Here is a 21518-nt window from a genome sequence, read left to right as displayed (position 1 = left end):
CGAGCGACATCTATCGACTGAAGTGTGAAACTGTATGTCATGCGGCACAGCATGCATCAGGCGCTCGGCGCTAGCGACATCAATTGGCTGAAGGATGCCAATGTAAGTATGTCATATGCGGTACAGCATCGAGTAGGGTCTATGCGTCACAGACATCATTTCAAACTACAGGCTCGATTGAGAAACGTCAAGGTGACACCAAGACGTCCACACAACATCGAACATTGCAAGACCCGATAGGTAGTCTCTTTTCTTGTAGTTCACATTTTTTGAACTAGGCAAAAGTCACAGCCAAAGCTTGCACTAAGCAGAACTTATTGCGCAGAAGTCGGTCAACACTCACCACCCATGGCCTAAGACTTAGAAATATAGGTTATCGAGAAAACTTGCATAGAAATCAAAGTTCTGCGTCCTCGACCGTGTAGCCCGAATTGCATTGGGTTTCAGGCAAAATGATAAAGGATTTGTGCGTCCTAAGCTGAGAATTGAACGGAAGGAACGAAGGAGACAGGAGCTTACAAGTTAGAACTACATGCCTATGCCGTTTCATATATAAATCACCAGCGGGGGATTAGGTAGGTATTTGCACTGGGGCTGCAGGACAGCGCCTACGAGTGCACCGTCGCCCCATAGCCCCCTGGCGATTCTGTCGGTACCCTCTGTTATGGTGGACGCTTCGTAGGTGGCGCTTTCAGGCAGTTCGTAGCCTGTGCTTATATTTCTCTTTCACCTTTCTCTGCCCTATTCAAACAGAATATGTGTCAACCAACCATCCCTCGAACCATCTAGTCTATTCTAGACGCACAAATTCTTCTAAAAAGTGTAACAACCTACCACGGCACCATCACTCATACGAGTAGCTCCTCCGGAGCATGCTCACGTGCAGTGAGGTGACCGTTTGCAAGACAGGGTGACCTGTCTCTTAGCCGAGTGACCTGGACGAGCTCGACCACAGCGGTGCACTATGGCATTGCTCTATCAGACGACAGGGGTCAGCACCCGCGCAACTAGCTCCGCTTAGCGTGCGCTTCATAGGCGGCGGAACGGGGAGGGCACCAGGGCACCGTGCACCCCCCCCTTTGATTTTGGCATTTTAACATTAGCCCTATAGGCGTTGCATGGAAAGAATGGGACCAAAAGTCGGCAGTGCGCCCCCCCCCCCCTAAATTGAAGGTGTTCCACCGCTACTGGTGCCTTTCAGCTCTGCCAATCCGTGCATTCAAGCACTAGAGGTACCTACAGGTGTACAGGTTTAGGTATACAGAAGTCTATGATTAGAGTAATTCTATATACGTGTAACAATTGTGCTCGGCAGCTCCAACGGTGAAAGAAATTTTCGCGATGTCTGTTGGAGCGGCTCGGGCTAGGTAGCCTGTACCTACCACAGAGAACTTCCGTTCCAATGGAATGGGCTCATCATCTGCTGTATACCGCAAAACAGACGGTGGTCGGTCCCGAAGTCAGTCCAATGTCTGTACCATAACCCCCCCAAAAGGAAGAATATATATCACGCCTGTGATTGTGACTGTGAGGCGTATTGCGTCGTGCCCAGCATTTTCGACTGACACGGGTTCATCTGTATTCTGACCGTCTTACGATTGCAAACATGTTCCAATGGAATGCTCGCAACGAAGTTAGCTACAATTATGCTCGATGAACACGCAAATTGCATGTATATGTGCGATGCCCATGTATGTGTTTTGATTCTGAGTAATAGCGAGACCTATTTTTAGTGTTATGATGAACTATGTGCAGGGATAATGCATGTTTCCCGGAGAAATACTAATAAGGCTGGGGGGATCCAGAGCGTCGTAAGCCTCGTCGCAGCTGCGACGTGTCGCAAGTTGTGTAGTAAGTCGTTTTTGGAGGGATCAATTGATGAGTAGCGTTACTTAAGAAGTAAAGTCTATCGCAAAGTGCCTGATTTACGACACAACTTACGAATTTGAAATAGCAGTCGTAAGTTGTGTCGCAAGTTGATATGGCCTTGAGGGAGAGGTCACAGGTCACAGGTCATTGGGGTCATGGTCACGAAATTTGCATGGTACGTGGAAAATTGTTGAACCTTGAGATCCTGAAAATTTCGTTGCAATCCGTTGCCGCTAACGCGAGTTATAAAGCAAGAACCAACGGTTCGTCTATGAGGCCTCAATCCGCGCCAGCGAGAGTGTTGAACATGGTGCATAATATGTTATATTCACGTTTATTGGGGTATTCATGGATATGAAGTAGTCTAACACCATTCCAGCAACTACTGGCGAATCCAGAAAGGCGGTCTTGGACGTTGCGAGGGGCATCCCCCAAAAGATTCTCCAAATTCTAAAAACGATGTGTCCCAGATGACCCCCATGACCTCGAATTGATCTCTGTGATGACCCCAAGTTGACCTCTGTGACCTGACGTGTCCCAGATGACCTCCAATTGAGCTTTGTGATGACCCCAAGTTGCCTGACGTGTCCCAGATGACCTCCGTGACCTCCAATAGAGCTCTGTGATGACCCCAAGTTGACCTCTGTGACCTGACGTGTACCTTGATGACCCCCATGACCTCCAATAGAGCTCTGTGATGACCCCAAGTTGACCTCTGTTACCTGAAGTGTCCCAGATGACCTCCGTGACCTCCAATTGAGCTCTCTGATGACTCCAAGCTGACCTCTGTGACCTGATGTGTCCCAGATGACCTTCAATTGAGTTCTGTGATGACCCCAAGTAGACCTCTGTAGCCTGACGTGTCACAGATGACCTGCGTGATCTCCAATAGAGCTCTGTGGTGACCCCAAGTTGACCTCTGTGACCTGACGTGTCCCAGATGACCTCCAATTGAGCTCTGTGATGACCCCAAGTTGACCTCTATAACCTGACGTGTCCCAGATGACCTCCGTGACCTCCAATTGAGCTCTGTGATGATCTCAAATTGACCTCTGTGACCTGACGTGTCCCATATGACCTCTGTAACCTCTAAGTAACCCCTCTGATGACTCCAAGCTGACCTATCTGACCTGATGTGCCCCAGATAACCGCCATGACCTTCAATTGGGCTCTGTGATGACCCCAAGTTGACCTCTGTGACTTGACGTGTCCCAGATGACCTCCGTGACCTCCAATTGAGCTCTTTGATGACCTCAAGCTGACCTCTGTGACCTGGCGTGTCCCAGATGACCCCATATTGAGCTCTGTGATGACCCCGAGTTGACCTCTGTAACCTGACCTGCCCCCAAGTTGCCTTCTGTGACCTGACGTGTCTCAGATTACTTCCGTGGTCTCCAATTGAGCTCTGTGATGACCCCAAGTTGACCTCCGTGTCCTGAAGTGTCCCAGATGACCTCTGTAACATCCAATTGTGACCTCAATCTCCAACTCTACTAACTCTCTGTGACCTCATACTCTCTTAACTCATTTCTTCTAAAGCATCGCTTCTAGATGCCCTATAGCGCCACGAATCTCCTGTGATCGATCCCAAAATTCATGGCAACTCACGTGAGCGTTAGCAACCACAAGTCACCCAGTTGAGACAAAGCTTCAGAATCAGAGAACATGCTTGAACTGGCTGTCTCATAAGCTCGCAAACCAGAAGGGCGAATGTTCCTTTATGCTTGATAGAGTTTTCGACCTTACTGACGCTTACTACGGGATCAGCTGATCGTGTAGCCTTTTAAATTCTCGAGTAAAGCGGGTATTTAAACCTTGTCGCAGCTACGTTCTGTCGTATCCTCCGACAAACCCCTCTTTCCTCAACATCCCTCCTTTTTCGCTACGACACAACTTGCGACGGGACATGTGTCGTAACTTGCGACGTGTCGTAGATGGACTTGCGACGCCCTGGATCCCCCCGGCCTAAGCGCAGCAGAACTCAGGACGGTGTTGACACGGGGTTCCATGTGCAGCACGACCGGCTTGAATTCTGGACCTGAGGCGGTACATAGAGAAGAAAGGATAATGAGCCTAAGTATCAAAATAAGAATGACATAACATGGTAAAAACGATGAGCATAGTTTTTTTTTGCAGAAAAAAAAAATAGTTGCGTCTAATTTGCACTAGTAACGTCACATGAACAAAAACAACCTTAAAGTGACCGAAGTCCGTGGCCACTGCATTTCACAAACGCTCTTTTATCCAGCCTCCACACACAACACAGGCCACGTTACATCCAGTGCCGCCGGTTGTCGTCCTTACCTCTCCCCCTCCCCTGCGGGGCTGCGCGCCCGCCGCCGCCGGCCGGCGTGACTCCGTCCGATGACCGACCGACGGACCGACGTGGCGGCCCACCTGCCGCTACCACCGACGTCCAGCATCGGTCCGAGTGAGGCCCAGTCGGTATTGACGAGCCCACCAGTCTGCGGCCGGTCGGGACGGGGAGGCGCGCGTGGTGGAACGGTGGTAGACAGTGCTGCGGGTTTGCTGGGGTTGCAAGAAGTGTTGGTGGTGAGGGAGCTGAAATGAACGGCTGGGTGGAGTACCGATAACACAGCGGACAGTATCAGGTGAGGAATACATTCGCAGCTGGTGTATGGCGATTGACGTAGGAAAGGCGACATTATCCGATGCTAAGAGCAGCATTTGTATGTTCGTTAGGTATATGTTGTTCGGGCGGATGCAGGGACACGTTGATTGTGTTGCCTAAACACGTCGCTGCATTTTACATGGTTCGCCAGATGAGCAATTCTTTTATTGTGCCAGAGGACCGCAATTGTTGTCAATCGATTACCTGTGCTTCTTACATCGTCGTACCTCCACACCATCAACACCGCACCATTTTTGCTGCAGCAATACCGATCATGTGCTGCCCCAATCGGCAGGTCGACCCGAGCCGATCGGTCCCTCAGCCGCCCCGGGACCGAGCCGACACGCTGTCGACGGCCCGTTATAACTTTGCAATTATGGCCGCCAGCTAATCAGCAGCGGTGACCTGTTTTTCGCCGGCGGCGGACAAGTTGGTCCAACACGACACGCACCCGCGCGGCCGCGGAATGGAAGCAGCGGTTATATCGCACCACGATAGACCAGCGTTAGATGGAGACTGCAACGGTTGATGTCAATATTCAAAAAGTCAAAAAGAAACTGAAACTAGGTCAGCTAATAGACACGCAGAAGACGGATCAAGGCTGTTCTCGTAGCCAAAGACGTATAGGCTATAGCCTGTATGGTAGGAAAGGGGGGGGGGTGGAGCAAAAAGGAGATGTTAGGGGTTATACCTGCCATTTCCGGGCGAATAAATGTCATTGCTGCTCTGCTTTACATATAATCACACATTTGCCTACTTCCTTCCTTATTTGCTTGAATCTGTAAGTATGCCAGCAGCCAACATCACATGATGAAATAGTCGTTTGCGACTATATCTTATGACCAGATTTGATGCCGGTTGATGACCATTATTTCGAAACATTGCCATTATTCCCTGAAGGCGCAGTCGATATCTTTGGATGCGGATGTAGGTAGATGAAGATTGTGAAATTACCCCTTGTTAGAGGCAGATTTGATGATAACAAGCCATTTCCAGATATTCCCCACGATTACAAGAGGTTTGTCACTGATTACGAGCGAGCGAGCGCAGCGAGCGAAGTGAGTCTTTTCAATATAACGGAAAAATCTCAGTATGAGCGGCCCGGCCCGGCCCGGCCCGGCCTGTAACGCTTTTGAGAGGCTTATATCTCAGCAACCGCTGGACCGATTGGCCTGCGGTCTTTTTTGCTGGGTAGCCCCATCCCTTCTACCCCGTAATTGACTACTTTTGATACATCTCAGTGACCGACGTGGCACGTGCCACGTGAAAAGTCAAGGGTGTTCAAGCAGTTTTGCAAAAGTAATGATTTTGAGAGGCCCATATCTCAGCAGCAGCTTGAGCGATTGTCTTGCGGTCATTTTTATAGGGTAGCTGCATCCCTTCTACCAAAGGTCGGATACTCTTCATTTATGTGAGTGACCCCCACTGCACGTGCAAAATACAACAATAAGAGGTGCCAAATTTGTTCCCATTTCAGTAACTTGGTAATTACTGGGGCGATTTCGCTGAAACTTGGCATACAGGTAGGCACCCACCAGGCAATGCATTCCCATGTGTTGCGGTTAGGGTGCTACTGCACGTGCGCACGTGCAGGGGGCGTTTCCAGATCTCGAGAACGGCTGGGCCGATTGCGCTCAAATTTGGTACACGGTTGGGGACCGGCTAGTAGGGTGCCGTGCAAAAGTCATTTTGGACCCCGTTTGCACGTGCGCACGTGCAGAATGCCGCTTCCAGATCTCAGGAACGGCTGGGCCAATTGCGTTCAAATTTGGTACACCGCTAGCGACCGGTTAGAAGGGTGCTTTGCATAAGCCCGTTGGAAGTACCCTCTCGCCCTTCTGCACGTGCAGGGCTCACTATCTCGCTCGCTCGTTCTTCGCCCAAAAGGCGTTTTACTGGTATATCTAATAGGGAAATTGAGGAGTCCCAACCCAACTGATATTCTGTCCGCACTGCCTTACGATCGTAACATCTCCGTGCATGAGCCAAGATAGCATGAACTATAACATACCTATTTATCGTAGGTATCTGACATTTGACAGATAGCGTGTTACTCATAGCGTTTCATAACGTTTTTTTACGAATACGAAGTTTTTTACGAATCACCATCACTTTTTAACGGGGCATGCATTTCAAATGAGCCATGCCATTTCACTATCGCTCCATGGAATTCCTCTGCAGGTCCAGAATCCTGTGAATTCCCAACAGCCTTCGCACGCCATCCGGCCCCGTACGCGCTCTGCGGGACCGATATACCACGATTCTGCGTTCCCGGGACCGGCTCTGACCCATTGGCCCTGCGCGGAACCGATCGGTAATGGGAACAGCGGGGACCGGAACAATGTGAGACCAACAAAAACCACCCCCGGGACGGACCCTCGCGCCCCGCGCACCAGTTCGGGCGTGATCGATAACGGCGTGCACAGATGTGAGCCGAAATCGCCAAACTGCTGAATGGACACGGGATTGGTCAATAGCGATGCATTGTGCTGGTGTGCGTTGGTATACTCACGCTATAGTGTGACACATCTATGAACTGAGTCATCGGGACAAAGCAATCTGATGTCCAGCTAGCAGATAGCAAGGATCAAAGTTATCCAACAATTCCGACTTCAATTACGGCGTAGTGTTTCGAGCTCGACTGACAAATGCTGAATTCACTTTGCATGAACATTCTGAAACAATTTGCATTTGATTTGGCCTGATATAAGCATAGAGCTGGAAGATAAAAAATGCAAATCCTCTCGAGCGCATAATATAAGTCTGCATGGTTATCGTGAAGACGCCATGAATTCGGTCGGGCCATTGTGAGGTCGATATACGCAAGGACCTCTTTTGGAGACCAGTCTAGCCCCAGCTTCGGAACAGAGTCGATAGAAGCTACAACAGCAATCGATGGTCTCGGCCAACAGAAGCCAGTGAGTCAGCCCGCTGTAGCGAGGAAAAAAGAATCACCAGGCTAAAGGCTTACCTGCACCGCCCCTCGGCAGCGCTGGAAGGACAGAAATGGACGGCCAGCGAACGGAGTAAACATTACTTAGTCGGTGGAGTGTAGCCTGACAGCGGTCCAGTAGATCGTCTGACTACGCTTTGTTATTGCCCACCAGAAACGCTAATGTGTTTTGTGTGCAAAGGGCACACACATTTTGTGAAGTATAAATAGGCTTTGTAAGACGAGTTGGACGCGCTGCAACTAGACATGTAGAGAAAATGACATGTAGCCAAACAAAAATGGACAGTTCCAATCTAAGTGACAGCAATAGTGCACACCTAAATGGGTGGAGTTGGGATGGAAACAGAACATACCCGCTGCGAGTATAGATATGAGCACACGTATGTGTATGGCGAAGCCCCCCACAGCATAAGCACGAAACACACGGAAATGTTTCCCTGCGAGTTGTAAAGCTATCCACGACACAGACACAACATTAACGTATTCCTGGTAAAACATGAAGTAAGACTGAAAAAAAACTGAAGATGAACTACGTTTCTGGTGAACCATTCCGAGTCACAAGCTACCCGGCGAGGTGCGGTATACAGAAGGTCGGCTGTATTGAGCGGATTGCCATGGCAAAACACATTTCGACACTGTCACCACAAAGCTACATGACGAGGCCGCCATTTTTGTTTTACGTGCCGTTTCATGGATGACTGGCGTTGGAATAGTGCCTGAGGAAGCATTTTGGACAGAATCGCCCGTACTGTTGAGTACAGTATGCCATAAATGCACACAACATGAGCCTGCTGTCGGAAGCGTCTGGTTTTAATTTTGCTTCATTTGTATTGTCATCTGTGATTCAAGGAAAATGAGCCAGAGAACCCACGTCGGCCAAAGCTGGACATGGTATGTGAAATCCACTGTCCGTCATGCTTATACCCAGGTCAACACCCTAGACTGTGGAATAGGATTTTCACGGGGTCACGGAGCCGTCGTCCGTGACTAAGGCACTGCCGTGGCCAAGGCCGTATAAGAGGTTGTGGCTCGGCAGGAGCGCAGGATGAGCAAGCAGACTGGACAGACACACCACAATTGAATGACTTCCGCAGTAGCACTGCTCAGTGCTCACGCTAAAGGGACAGAATATTTCACGAGGCACTCCTTACCTACTAATTGCGACAGCTGAAGGGATAACGCGGTTCGTTCCTGAATGTCAGCCACACAATTCAAGGTTACTCTAATATCAAGGCCACAAAGAAGGCCGGCTTTGTTAATCAGTTTCGTGCAACTGACCCACAGATTGCTAGTAAAATAAGTCACACGGTATAAAAGTGATCCTCTTTGGCTTGCAGCAAATGCAACAGATTTTGTAGGAAACTCAAATCTGTACCCACACAAACATAATCAAGCAATTATACTAGTATATGACCAAAGATTGATCTAACTCCTCAGAATCCGGCACAGACATACCGCGGTAACGAACAATTTGTAAATAAACGCAATATTCCACAACAAAACTTTATTCGTAATTCGTTTCTTTGTCAGAGCGGGTAACTGACAAAGGGTCCCCACCCCACTCCCTATGCTATGTAATAAATCATTAGCGTTATCCATTCGATAATTACACAATAATAACATCGGGTTAATGCAAAATAATATGAATACCTAGTAATTCAAAAACGAAAAACGCAAAACGTATTCGCTAACTATTTTATTTCGTCCGTCTCAGCCATAAGAGTCAACAGGGCCGCGTATTTCCATTTCAAGAGGATGCTCTGTTGACATTGCAGCCAATCAATCGGCTCTTCGTGCCGGCGGCTCATTCCAAACCCCACCCCTCGCACGCTCTGGGACGGGGCCGAGGGTCTGAGCCCGACCTTGCTCCCGCTGCCCGATCCGCCCGGCCGCTCGGCTCGTATCGTGACCGGTCGGCAGCCGCAGGGGGGCCGCGGAGGGCCTCTGTTTTACTGGGCTGCGTGCAGGCGGGGTCGGGAGGCGGCTGGGAGGATCAGAGGCCTCAGTAGCCGGTCGGACGCTGTCGTGTGAGGACGGTCTGGTGAAGTCGCTGTGGTAACGGCAGTAGCTGTACTTGGCTCGGAGGGCAGGCGAGTTTAGTGACCGATTGGACACCCGGCGGAGCGCTGGGTCCAGCCACAGTGGCGGCGGACGGTGGCACACAGCTAGAGGTCATCGGCCATAAGATGGTCGCCGAAAGACGAGCGAAGCCCGTAAAGAAGACGGTGAAATTTCGTAGCCAGAGGCCGTACTTGAAAACGGTCATGGAATCGAACGGTGAGCGAGCACTGAACGTGTAACACTGCGTTGCCTGGCCATCAACAGCCCATTCCTCAAGCTATGTACTCCCGTAGGTGATGCACAGTCGCAACCACCCTCACCCCAAGGCCGTATTCGTTTATCTGTTGTTTCCACCCACCTAAACTAACCACCAGATGTCAGCCGATTTTACCGATACGCCGATGGCTTCTCTGCGCCGCCGATGACGCTGATGACGTCTCTAACGCTCCGTGTTTCAGGCGTCACCATGACTACCGTGACTGAGCTGCCGGCGGCGTACGAGTCCCGTCAGGAGGACGAGGTCATGACCCGACCTGTGGAGCCGGTCACGCCACTGATGCTGGCCTGCCAACAGGAGAATGACCAGGAAGTCCGACGTATACTCAGCGCACAGGTCAGTGAGGGGTCAATGATTGATGAACTTTGAGTGTCCTATTTCGCGTTTAATATCCTTGCATTCAGCGTTTAATTTGCAAAATTGACTTCGCATGCTACACGTATAGAACCGACGTTCTATTTAATATGTGAACACTAGCAACTACAGGGTGTCCAGAAAAAACGGATACTATTATTTTTGGCTGTAATTCCGAAAATAAACACCTTACATTTTAAAATGGCACATGCTTGTATTCGCCAAAATATGGCAAAACAGACAGCAGGTGCCACATGGCATGTAAACTCTTTGGTTAGTTGCGGCAGCTCCTCAAAGCAGATACTCAATGTGAGCGGCCTTACGGCGGATCAGCTCCAGCACTAGCACAGTCTGCAGGTGACTGATGGTCATGTTGACCATCTCGGAGGGCAAGCAGACAACTTTCCAACGACGCATTACAGTGCTCATGAGTTTTGCCAAGTCTTGCACTATAAGCACATGAATTTGGAACAAAATCGGCACGTGCGTTAATGAATGCGACTTAATTTCCGTAGTATCTTTTTTTTCTGGACACCCTGTACATCTTTCATATTTCATTTCCGTGTCACTATATATTTGCAACGAATGAAAAGCTGAAATGTTATCTCAGGAAATTGAGACACGCCCGAAGAGAGAGAGAGAGAGAGAGAGAGAGAGAGAGAGAGAGAGAGAGAGAGAGAGAGAGAGAGAGAGAGAGAGAGAGAGAGAGAGAGAAATGTGTGCGACCTTTCATTCTGTCCCCAGCCTGTCTTGCCATGCAAAGGGAGCTGTGTGCGGCCTTTTCCTTTGTCTCCCCAGGCTGCCGCGCCCGAGAGTAGAACCACAGACTAGCCCGTGTTCCCCAGCCTGCTGCAGCATGGAAGCTGTAGAACGACTAATCAGTGACCACCCTCTCTCCAGCCCGCCGCGGCGCGGGACCGGGACCGGACGCGGAAGACGGCGCTACACTACTGCGCCGACAGCAGCGGCACCAGCTGCGCCGAGCTGCTGTTGTCGGCGGCCTCCGACCTGCACTCAGCGGCGGATGAGGACGGTTACACGCCGCTCCATCTGGCCGTCATCTCCGGGAACCGGGCGCTGGTCAAACTGCTGCTCCGGCGCGGAGCGGATGTGTCCGCACAGGACCACGAGCGGCACTCGGCCATCCACTGGGCCACAGGTGAGAGAGGGAGAGAGAGAGGGAGAGAGAGAGAGAGAGAGAGAGAGAGAGAGAGGGAGAGAGAGAGGGACAGGGAGGGAGAGAGAGAGACAGAGAGAGGGAGGGAGGGGAGGGAGGGAAGGAGAGAGAGAGAGAGAGAGAGAGAGAGAGAGAGAGAGAGAGGGGGGAGGGAGAGGTGCACTCGGCCATCCACTGGGCCACAGGTGAGAGAGGGAGAGGGAGAGAGAGAGAGAGAGAGAGAGAGAGAGAGAGAGAGAGAGAGAGAGAGAGAGAAGAGAGAGAGAGAGAGAGAGAGAGAGGAAAGAGAGAGAGAGAGAGAGAGAGAAGAGAGAGAGAGAGAGAAGAGAGGGAGAGAGGAGAGAGAGAGAGAGAGAGAAGAGAGAGAAGAGAGGGAGAGAGAGGAGAGTTGCACTCGGCCATCCACTGGGCCACAGGTGAGAGAGGGAGAGGGAGAGGGAGAGAGAGAGAGAGAGAGAGAGAGAGAGAGAGAGAGAGAGAGAGAGAGAGAGAGAGAGAGAGGGGGGAGAGTTGCACTCGGCCATCCACTGGGCCACAGGTGAGAACAGGGGCAGCACGTGCAGCCACGGATTAGAGACACACACACAGACATCCATTAGGCCACGGATGAGGAGCAGCACACAGCCAAATTAAACATTTAATTTAGCGCAATGTATAATCAAGCTATAAAATTGTGATGTGATGAACGAGAGATTCAGTTCAATTCAGGATTGGGAATATAAAGAGGAGCTCAGTCCCTAGCGTGAATGATTCGCGTTTTATAAAACGCAACCTTGGAAAATTACCAGAAGCAAAAAGAAAAACATTTACTGAGCATTTAGACCCAATCGAGACTCTGATCTGGGTCGTTGTTGGCCAATTTGTTCCGAACTAGGCCAGGTCAGTCTGGCGGTTCAGTAGAGTAGCTCGCGGGATTAGATCACCGGTGGGCCAAGGGCGCAGCTCAATGATGACGGGATTGCGTGATCGCGTGGCCGGAGTCTTCCTCCAAAAACCTCAGCAGCGAGCGTTTACCGACGGACGCAGATAGATATTTTGGGCTGTTGTTGTTTGTCCAGTAAAAACATAGCTAACTAGTCAAAAAACCTCCAAACTTCAAATTTGCGGCTTGAAACATTGCCTGTTATCAGCAGCTATTTTTAAACGAATATAACATACAAAGACTTCAATTTTCCCTAAAACTGTATTCTTTTGACAAAGTATTGGGTTAGATATAAGGGCATTGACATATTGCAAGCTGATCTACTGATAGAAGGCTTGGTGTGCCTGACACTTTTCCATGAACTGCACAATAATATGCAGTATTTACTTTACTTGACTGAGATGCAATCACAACACTGTATCAAAGGGCTGTCGAAGTCGTATCTGTTTGAAATAAGTAAGCCAATATCAGTGGTCCCAATAAAACCGTAAGCTCGTATTGCACCGTCCCTTCCTCTGCACCGGGATGAACACACGGATACGTAGTGGCCGGCGAGCAATCAGTATGGCAGACGGGCTATTTCTGTCGCCGTAAGCAGATTTTCCCGGCTCACGGGTCCCGTCCCGAGACGGCGCTCTCGCGACTGATTGAGGGCCCAATGGACTACTGGCACGGCTGAGTAGCCCGGCGGTCACGGAGAGGAAGGAGGGAAACGGATCTGCACAGCATCCCGCTGCCTGGGAATGTTGGAAATAGCAGCAGACGTGGACGAATAATGGGCCACATGTGAGCAAGGGACATGTATAATCCAGCGTCTGGACTGACACATCAGCAGAGACCGACTTGGAAAATATACTTATGTACCGATCAAACACAGGGAACAATCGACATGTCTAGTTAACCCGCGCCCCGCTGGGCTATTCAGCCATACGCGCCCTGCTGGGGGGGGGCAGATTCTGCCCCCCCTGTCTAACTTCCGAACCGATGGTCGTAGAAAGACGGGGAAAACGGCAATCGAAAGCTCTCAACAAGGCGGATCTTAAGAGCCCAAATTTTTTTGCTTAAGTAGGTCAGAGGTCAGGTCAAGGTCAGGTCAAGGGTACAAAATGCAAGTTTCAACAGTATCGGCCTTGCACCGTAGTTGCCGAAGAATGGACGGAGACTGATTGCCCAAAACGTGTTCTTAGACTACCAAGACAATATTCGTTGCACACAATGTCATTCAAAGGTCAAGGTCAAGGTCAGGTCAGGTCAGGTCAGGTCACCAAAAACAAAATATAGAAAAGGGCATGTGCGACACATGTTTTATGGGTCATTTTACTCATGGAATTCAATAGGCACACTCAATAAGTGATATGGACCACCTCTGGATGAATTTCAGGTCGAGGTCAGGTCAAGGTCAGGTCAAGTGAGGTCAAATTTTGAAGTTGGTTGTTAAGGCCTAAAAAGGTGTCTATCCGATGCAGTTTTTCACAGCGAATCGAATGGTGCTATTTTTATTTCCGTACGAGGCCTAGAACTTCCAAAAAAATCATTTTTTCAAAATTTTTGTGTGTCGTGACGTCATAAAATTTTGAATAACTCCCACATTTTTGAACCGATTCTTCTAAAAATTGGTATGTAGGTGCACATAGACCACTTCTTTGACATATATTCCGGTTTTTTCGATAAACTCAAAATTTTGGATTTTATAAATATTTTCCCAAAAAAGTCAGTTTTTTGGAAAAATTTTGGCCAAAATCCAAAATTTTCAAAAAACCGAGATAGCCATTTGATAGACAAAGTAGAATCACGTATAACCTTTTTTGTTACGTCTTGATTCCTTTAAAAATGAAGAAGTTAGCGGCGTTTGAAATTTTGCCGTTTTTTAGGCGAAAATGGCGAACATGACGTCACTAAAACGTCAATTTCTCAAAAATTTTCCGACGGATTTCGCTCAAATTTTCAGGGAACGTGTCAAATTGCTGTATGATAAGGTACTGAAAGTTTGACGTCGCTGGCGTAACGCGTTTAGAAGTTATTGGCGAAAAACGGGAGGGGGGGCAGATTCTGCCCCCCCCCAGCGGGGCGCGGGTTAAAACAGAGGAACATCGACATGCCTGGTTACGGGACTGAGCAGTCTGAGCTAACTACGACCCAGCACGGTCGTGGGATACTCAATCCAGTAAGTTCCGGCTGTGCATGGACTGCGCCGTTGCAGTGTGTTGGCCACATCGACCTGCTAAGGGAAACGCCATATGGCCGCACTGAACGGACAGAAAACACATCTGGTCACTCACGACCTGCTTTCCTGGAACTGGCCAACACGCCACACACAACACTTGTATCGAGCGACCATTGCAATGCTGCGCAGCTCGACGGGGTTCAGTATTGGGAATATTTGAATCCCGATTGATGGATGGCAAAGCCGAGAGGGCTTGTAGCAATGAGTAAAATCGGTCTTCAGAAAACAGGCATGGGTGCAGTTGAGCCGTTCTTTAGCTTATACGAAACTGTCGTATTATATTATCTTACTTTCATCGACACATAATTGAACTACATATGTTACACCAAAGCTAAATTACGCTTCTTTAAAAAGACAGTCGAAGAAAATGTCCGTGTATCAACTAGCCTCGCTGTCGTCAATGTGGTGGGGATCCGCATTCAATTTGAATCATTAAAATTTTCATGTAGGTACCAAAGCCTTTACGAGAGCATCATTCAAAACAAGACGGTTTTCTTATATTGGAAAACAGCTGCGAGTCTATTCAAATATCCGTGAGCAGCCTCGATTGCCCTCATTCTAATGTGCACTTAATGTCGAGATGTCGTTGTAAACCTTGTTTAATACGATCCGGAGTTGCCTTCAATTCGATCGCATGACGCCGGTAATACGTTAACTCCCATTCCAATTACATGGCCATTGGCGTTCATGAGTCATGACCATCTAACGTTTGACTAGCAGGGCTTCAAATAGCTACGCTGCATGACTTTTAATGCTTTTAGCTCTGGATAGCTTTTCCTCTTGCACAAAATGCACATTTCAAATGCCGAGCACCACACTTCTAGCGTGCACCGAACAATCACTACATTATTTGGGACCAAAAATAATGATGGGACAAAAAAAAACGAAAACAGCTCTTTATTCTTCGAGCATCGCAAGCTGTTTTGTTTTCAAACACCTTCATCATGTTCCGCCTAGTCTGAACTGGAAGGAAGCAAACAGCTTGTGTTGCTGGGCCGCCGAAGGCCCCGGCGGGGTCAAATTCCACCCTGCCGCCCACCGCGGCCCGGTAATGACCCATGTCTGACCGAGCCCCGTCCGTCGCCGCCGGCCGGGCGGGCACTTCACTGCGCGGTCGATGTCGACATGACCTTCCAGCAATGTTGCTATAGCTATCGGCAAACAGACCGGTGCGGACGGCTGCGGCGACGGGTCGGCCGAGTCGATTGGCGCCCCTGCCACTAGCGCGGCGGCCCCACAGGCCAGCCCTGGATGGGCGGTGACCCCGCCGACCGACCCTGGGTGGGGGGCGGCCCCGCCGACCAGCCCTGGTCGCGGCACAGTCGGTCGGTCCCGCTCAGTGTCTGACCCATTGACAGGTGCTCATACTTCACCACCATATCAAACCCTTCTCTAACCACAAGGTCGTCCCGCACAATTTAATATCGGGCAGTGAATACATGAATGGAAGAAGAGGGCAGTGATCAAGTTAGTGCGTTGAGGAACTCTAAGGTTATTGGTGTTTCGTTTCTACAGATTAGGTAGGTATAACTTGTTTTTAGGTTTCCATGACTGTTAATGATCCACATGAGTTACACGGCTCCAACCATGAGCAGACTTCTTATTCAAGTATTTGTGCTCAGCTGTGGTGATTGCCGGAATCACCACAGTCACATTATATCGCATGTGTATAATATTTTTGATTCTGCTTGTATGAAAAAAATAATTGGCAGGATCCACAACATCACAACTGAATGGCACTAAGCTTCACACTTGTTAAGCCTACCGGATAACATTTATTATTGCATGTCGTTGGCGACTCATTGAACCATTGACCATTAAACCATTGACCATTGAAATGGTCTTATTTAGTAGGTATATTTTTCCTGCCATTCTGTCAGATACAAGGTCAGATGCATGCATGCATTGTGTCTACCATGCAACATCGTGCGATTCTGGAAGTTCGTTGACCTGCGCCGGGCCATGCTTCACTTTCCGTCGATCGTTATAAGGTGACGGGACGGCGTCAATACGTTATACAATGCAGCACTTTCCACACAGGACACAGGGGCGGCACCTCGACTCGACACTCATGGCTGATCGGTAGAAACCGCCACTAAATCAATACAAAAGCTGGTTAGGAACGCCGGAGCGACACAGCGGCAGCATTCAGTCCTGTTTGTGTGCTATATATCATACATACATGACCGAGTACCTGCAGGTGTCATGAGGGTATGAAGGTTAATGAATGGTTTCTGTTACTGAAAATACGCCAACTCGATACCAAGCGAGTCCGACAATATGAAGCCGCATTGCACAACACACCGTTTCACAGTGGCTTAGGTCCAGTCTGTCTTTACTGTTTCGGGTAAGACAGTGGCAAAAACGCAATATCGCGCTTTTATCAGTAGGTTAGGTACTGACATTTACCTATGGGATTCAGCATTATGTGACCGACAACACATCTGTGATTTTGTGTGATTTGTGATTTCACAGATAAATCCAATGTAAACCCACCCATCGAAGCTGCCATTCGGTAACACACGGTCGTTTACTGAACCCTCCCCCCTGCCCCTGGCCTCCCATGCAGCGCTAACGAACCGCCCTAGCCGCGGGCAGTGGGTCGCAGGGTGGTGTCAAAGCTGCGGTATCGACTGAGGAGGGGAGGGGACGACCACCGGACACACACGGCCTGTTATTACCCAGCGCGTCGGCCACCCTTGGAACCGAATGGCAATAATAACAGGGACAGAGTGACATCACATTACGCAGGCGCACAGTGTTCCTGGAACGGCTACGACAAACACTTGGCCCATCACAACACACCCAATGACGTGTGAGAGGGTTGGGCAGAGCCAGGCGCAATTAGTTCAGGATGTTCAGAATGCTCGGGGATTTGCAGGATGTAGAAGACCTGATTTGATTAGATTTGAAGGCCTAGGTCAAGACTCAACTTCTCCGAGAAAAAAATCCCCTTCGGAGACGAAGCAAGCACTAAAGCAAACATTTACTCAGCAGGTATCAGGGTTAGCATTTCCAAGACTTCTAAGCAGATCAAACTGCAGAGATTGGCGATCAAACCACTCCCACCACCGGATGGTGCCCGAGAGTGGGAAACTCCGGCGCGGCGGGCAGGTGTTTGGGGTCAACGCTCGAACTGCAGCCTCTCTGCCTGGTAAACTTCTGATCCGATAAATCCATCCAATCAGAGAGACTCAAATGACGGGCTTCGAATACTTCAGAGGCTGAAGTCCAGGCTCTTGTTCAACGTATCTACATTTGCGAGCACGTACAGAGATTTATGCGACATTAGCTCCAATAAATGAATACATATTTTCTAATGTAGCACATCTTGAGTTGTTCTTTGATGATCATTGATATCATACGAGTATCAACAAATTTAAGTTATTGTAAGTAGGAGTTAAATACTACCCATTGCCAGGGCTAGTTTACTTTTCATAAATGAGTTAGGTAATTATTCATTTGAATTGAATTGAACGGAAAGAAAACGTTCATTTTCACAAACATGTTACTGCTCAATTAAATTCACATATGTTTGCAGGCGTAAAGAGTGATGTTACTAACCGAAAAGCCACACAACGGGAGTCGGGATGCCTCAACGACAGCATCCAATGTTGGCCAGCTCTGATCGTGACCGTGGTGACTATGGATTGAAGCGAGGGCCCTTCACTCATCGATTGGTCCAACAGAATGAACCGGACCGGCTCGGATCTGTAGTTAAATCGATGGAGCGGTGAAAACATCCCCGGTGGCACAGCCGAGACCAATCAAAGTGCGTATCAATTCAACAGTAACGGCCGTTGCATTAGCTCACCGAATGGTCACGCGTGCAAAATGTTACTGCAGTTTTGAAGGCGGGAAGTCACGTTCAAATAAATGTTAGAAGTAACGATAACTTATTGACACAACGATCGCAGCTGCACGCGATCGTTCGGTTCCAGTGCTTGTCCGCCTGGTTGACGTCAAAGCTGTAAATAATCAAAGCATCGATGTACCAATTTTCAATGCTGTTAGGGTGCCACTTCCATCGTGCAGTATTCAACCGCCGAATGACGGCCGCAGCGCAGTTGAATATTATCGCTTCAACCAGCCCGGCTGTACCGTCTCGACCAATGAATGCACGCCCATCAACCATTTACGATTCAATTTAGCGCCGCCGCCGCCGCCTGCAGGGTGCACGGCTGACCGGCGCGGCGCGTAGGGGCCCGGCCGGTCGGTTAGGTCAGTCGGGTGGGGCGTGGGTCAGTTTAGTCGGCCGTGACCGCCTACCGGCCACCGTTTGACAGCTCGCCAGTTCGACCTTCACTCGATCGACCCGATAATTATGCGGCCGCCACTGCCTCTGTGTGTCAGCTCGTGGCTGCGTGCCGGTGCGTATTACAGGCCACCGAAGCGGGCCGAGCCGCGAATGACGGCCCGCTTGGGATGGTGGGACGGGGCTAGGGTGTCATCTGAGCGGTTCGACATCGATTACAGGATAATCGGCTGCGCTATCAGCTATGACACGCCGGGGACGTGACTTCATCAACGCACAGAATGGACCGGGGGCGGTGGGCTGCAGTTTATCGGCGTAGAACCACTTGACACACCCACTTTATGATTTCATGGACAATATGAAGCGCAATTACCCTGCTTAATCTGATATAATTAACCGTTGATTAACATAATATAACTCCGGAAACTACGGTCTACGAGTAATTATGAAAATATTACGAATCTCCACATCCATTGACTTTTTGATAGTTGTTTGTATAGTTTTCCTTTTAATCTTTGGAAAATGTAATATTTGACCAGGCCCAATCTGCGAGGGTTTTGTAATTAGCTGGCTGATTGAAGTCACGTGATGTTTTTCAATGTTTTTCAGTCTGCGGCGAGCTGGACATAATGGACATTCTGCTGGACGCCGGAGCTAATCCTTCCACTGCCGACATTCACGGGGCTTACCCGATTCACTACGCGGCCCAAATGTGCGGACCAAACTCAGGTAAACAGTGACTGCAGTGTGGCTTGGTTACTTACCATGACATATAGGGCATGAATCGCTATTACGGTTGATGCTACCCGCTTAAATCAGAAATTTTAGAACTGTAAGACAGAACTCGATGCAGTATCAAACTTCGTTTATCATGCCAATCAGGACTTCGTGTTAGCAGCATTTTGAGTGCTAAATTTCTGTTCATGCAACTTATTTTAATAAGCACCTACCATCTCGTCACGAAATCTTCCAACTCCCACACCCCAACTATACGCCTTCTCTCCACCAGAGATGGCCACAGACGTACAGCTGGGGCTGCTGGCGCTGAAGAAGCTGATCGCGCACGGCGTGGATGTCACTGTGAGAGATCACGACGGTCGTCAGGCCCTCCTCTGGGCGGCGTCAGCAGGTTAGTGCAGAGGGTAGACGGCACATTGTGCAGCGGCGCACAGTGAAACCCAACATCTTCAGCTGATGTTCAGAGCGAGACGGTGCCGCGGTTCCGTACACTGCAACACAGCTGCTTGGGAAATGGAGGTCCACTCTGCTAATTATGTGGAATTATTTATTGGCGCATGCAGTGCTTAATGATTTCCCAAGCTATTTATTTTATGCATGATCATATATTGCGACATGAACGATATTGCAAGGAAAGGCAATCAATGAAGGCAGAATGGCCCACGCCTTTCTAATTTATTAAAAACGTTAAAAAAATATGCGCAATCCTTTGCTTATCCACAGTCACTGAAGTTCTCTACGATATTATGCCCCGAAACATGCAATCCAGACAGCTTTGATTCCAACGGGACGCGAATAAGCCTGTGAGTCTGAGAACTTCTTCCAACTTCTGAGAAACGATTGAATTCGCAACCACTTTTATAGCGAGTGCCAGCAGTGAGTGCAATTCACGGGACTTTCCTAACCCATTCGCAAGGTACATGCAAAAGTTCACGATTAGGAGCTAGCAGATGGCACTTGGCAAATGAGAGGACAGTGTATGCTGCTCTCAGTGATTCAGCAGCACTCGATGACCACAGTTTTGTGATGAAGTTTTCTGTTAACTGCTTTCAAACACCCGGCCTCAGATCCCATGTTGAAATTATATTCTTCCTTTACGAGTTTCCTTGTGGTACTTGCCAACTCCACTGTAGAAATTAAACTAAGCTATGCTCACATAGTCTGACACCATGTTCTCGAATCACTCGGTGAACCCTGGGACTCTGTTCCAATCTGCTGAAACACTCGCTATTGCTCTGACCCGAGCGTTTCGAGCAGTCCGGCAATCCCAATTGAGACACCGTACCCGCGCTAGTTCCATCGACCGCGCTGTTCTGTGCCGCTGGGACCGCTGTTCACGATCGCACGGCCATCCCGCCGTCTCACGGGACAGGCGTGACGTCAACACAGCTGTGGGCGAGCGGTCGACCTGACCGTGTTACCACCGAAAGACGTCCTATGGGAGACATACCGCCTCCACGGACAGGCCAGGATGGTCTCTGAGGGGGCGTGCTGCTAGAGGTGGAGACGTTCCTACTCTCATCATCAGGAGTCAGTTGCTGCTCACAGTACCGCCCGGGTAAAACCATCACTCAGAGCCTTTCCTTTGACCTAATCCGGGCCGGCACACTGTCACGCCCGCGCGGCGGTGGGCGTACAAAGTTAATGAGCTCTGCGGTCGGCGTGATCAGATGATGACGGGTAGGTGGGCAGAGGTGGCGGCTGGGCCCCCGGAGTGCCAATCTCAGTTCCTGTCTGCGCCTCAGATGGGCCGCGGAGCTAGCTGCCGACGTGACTGACTCAGACAGCAGGGAGTATGACCTAGAGGACTCAATGCTCGACAGACGCGTGCCGCGTGACAATGAGAACAACTGAGAAAATTGTTAACCGTTTGAGGAGTGGACACAGCTGAAGGTGATGGAAAGTTTCTCTGACAAGTGTAAATGAGTAAAAAAAAAGTCGGTGGAAATGTAACCATAACTTTCTTTTAATTGTTTGAACGGTGAAATGTAAAAAGTTTTTAATTTTTTATTGAAATTCAGTCCCAGCGGAAGATTAATTCATATATATATAAATG

At 49.4% G+C, this 21518-nt stretch overlaps 1 protein-coding gene across 3 annotated transcripts in view; it reads left to right on the top strand.

Annotated features, from left to right (window-relative positions):
- The first annotated feature begins 9458 nt into the window (after positions 1-9458).
- The window catches only part of LOC122365605, a 36813-nt gene continuing 24753 nt past the window's right edge, over positions 9459-21518 (top strand). For 2 of the 3 annotated variants that reach the window (XM_043336961.1, XM_043336959.1), the window contains exons 1-5: positions 9479-9731; positions 9974-10128; positions 11047-11305; positions 19334-19453; positions 19734-19853. In XM_043336961.1, coding sequence (XP_043192896.1) covers positions 9641-9731; positions 9974-10128; positions 11047-11305; positions 19334-19453; positions 19734-19853 — 745 coding nt within the window. In that variant the 5' untranslated portion in view covers positions 9479-9640. Of the gene's footprint in view, positions 9732-9973; positions 10129-11046; positions 11306-19333; positions 19454-19733; positions 19854-21518 lie in introns of all 3 variants that reach the window. The other variant, XM_043336962.1, reaches the window with a different exon arrangement.

This window comes from Amphibalanus amphitrite, unplaced genomic scaffold (assembly GCF_019059575.1).
Source record: "Amphibalanus amphitrite isolate SeventyFive unplaced genomic scaffold, NRLGWU_Aamphi_draft 000750F_arrow, whole genome shotgun sequence".
Taxonomy (NCBI): Eukaryota; Metazoa; Arthropoda; class Thecostraca; order Balanomorpha; family Balanidae; genus Amphibalanus; species Amphibalanus amphitrite.
Note: the sequence above shows the minus strand (reverse complement) of the source record. Positions and strands in the feature narration are given on the sequence as shown.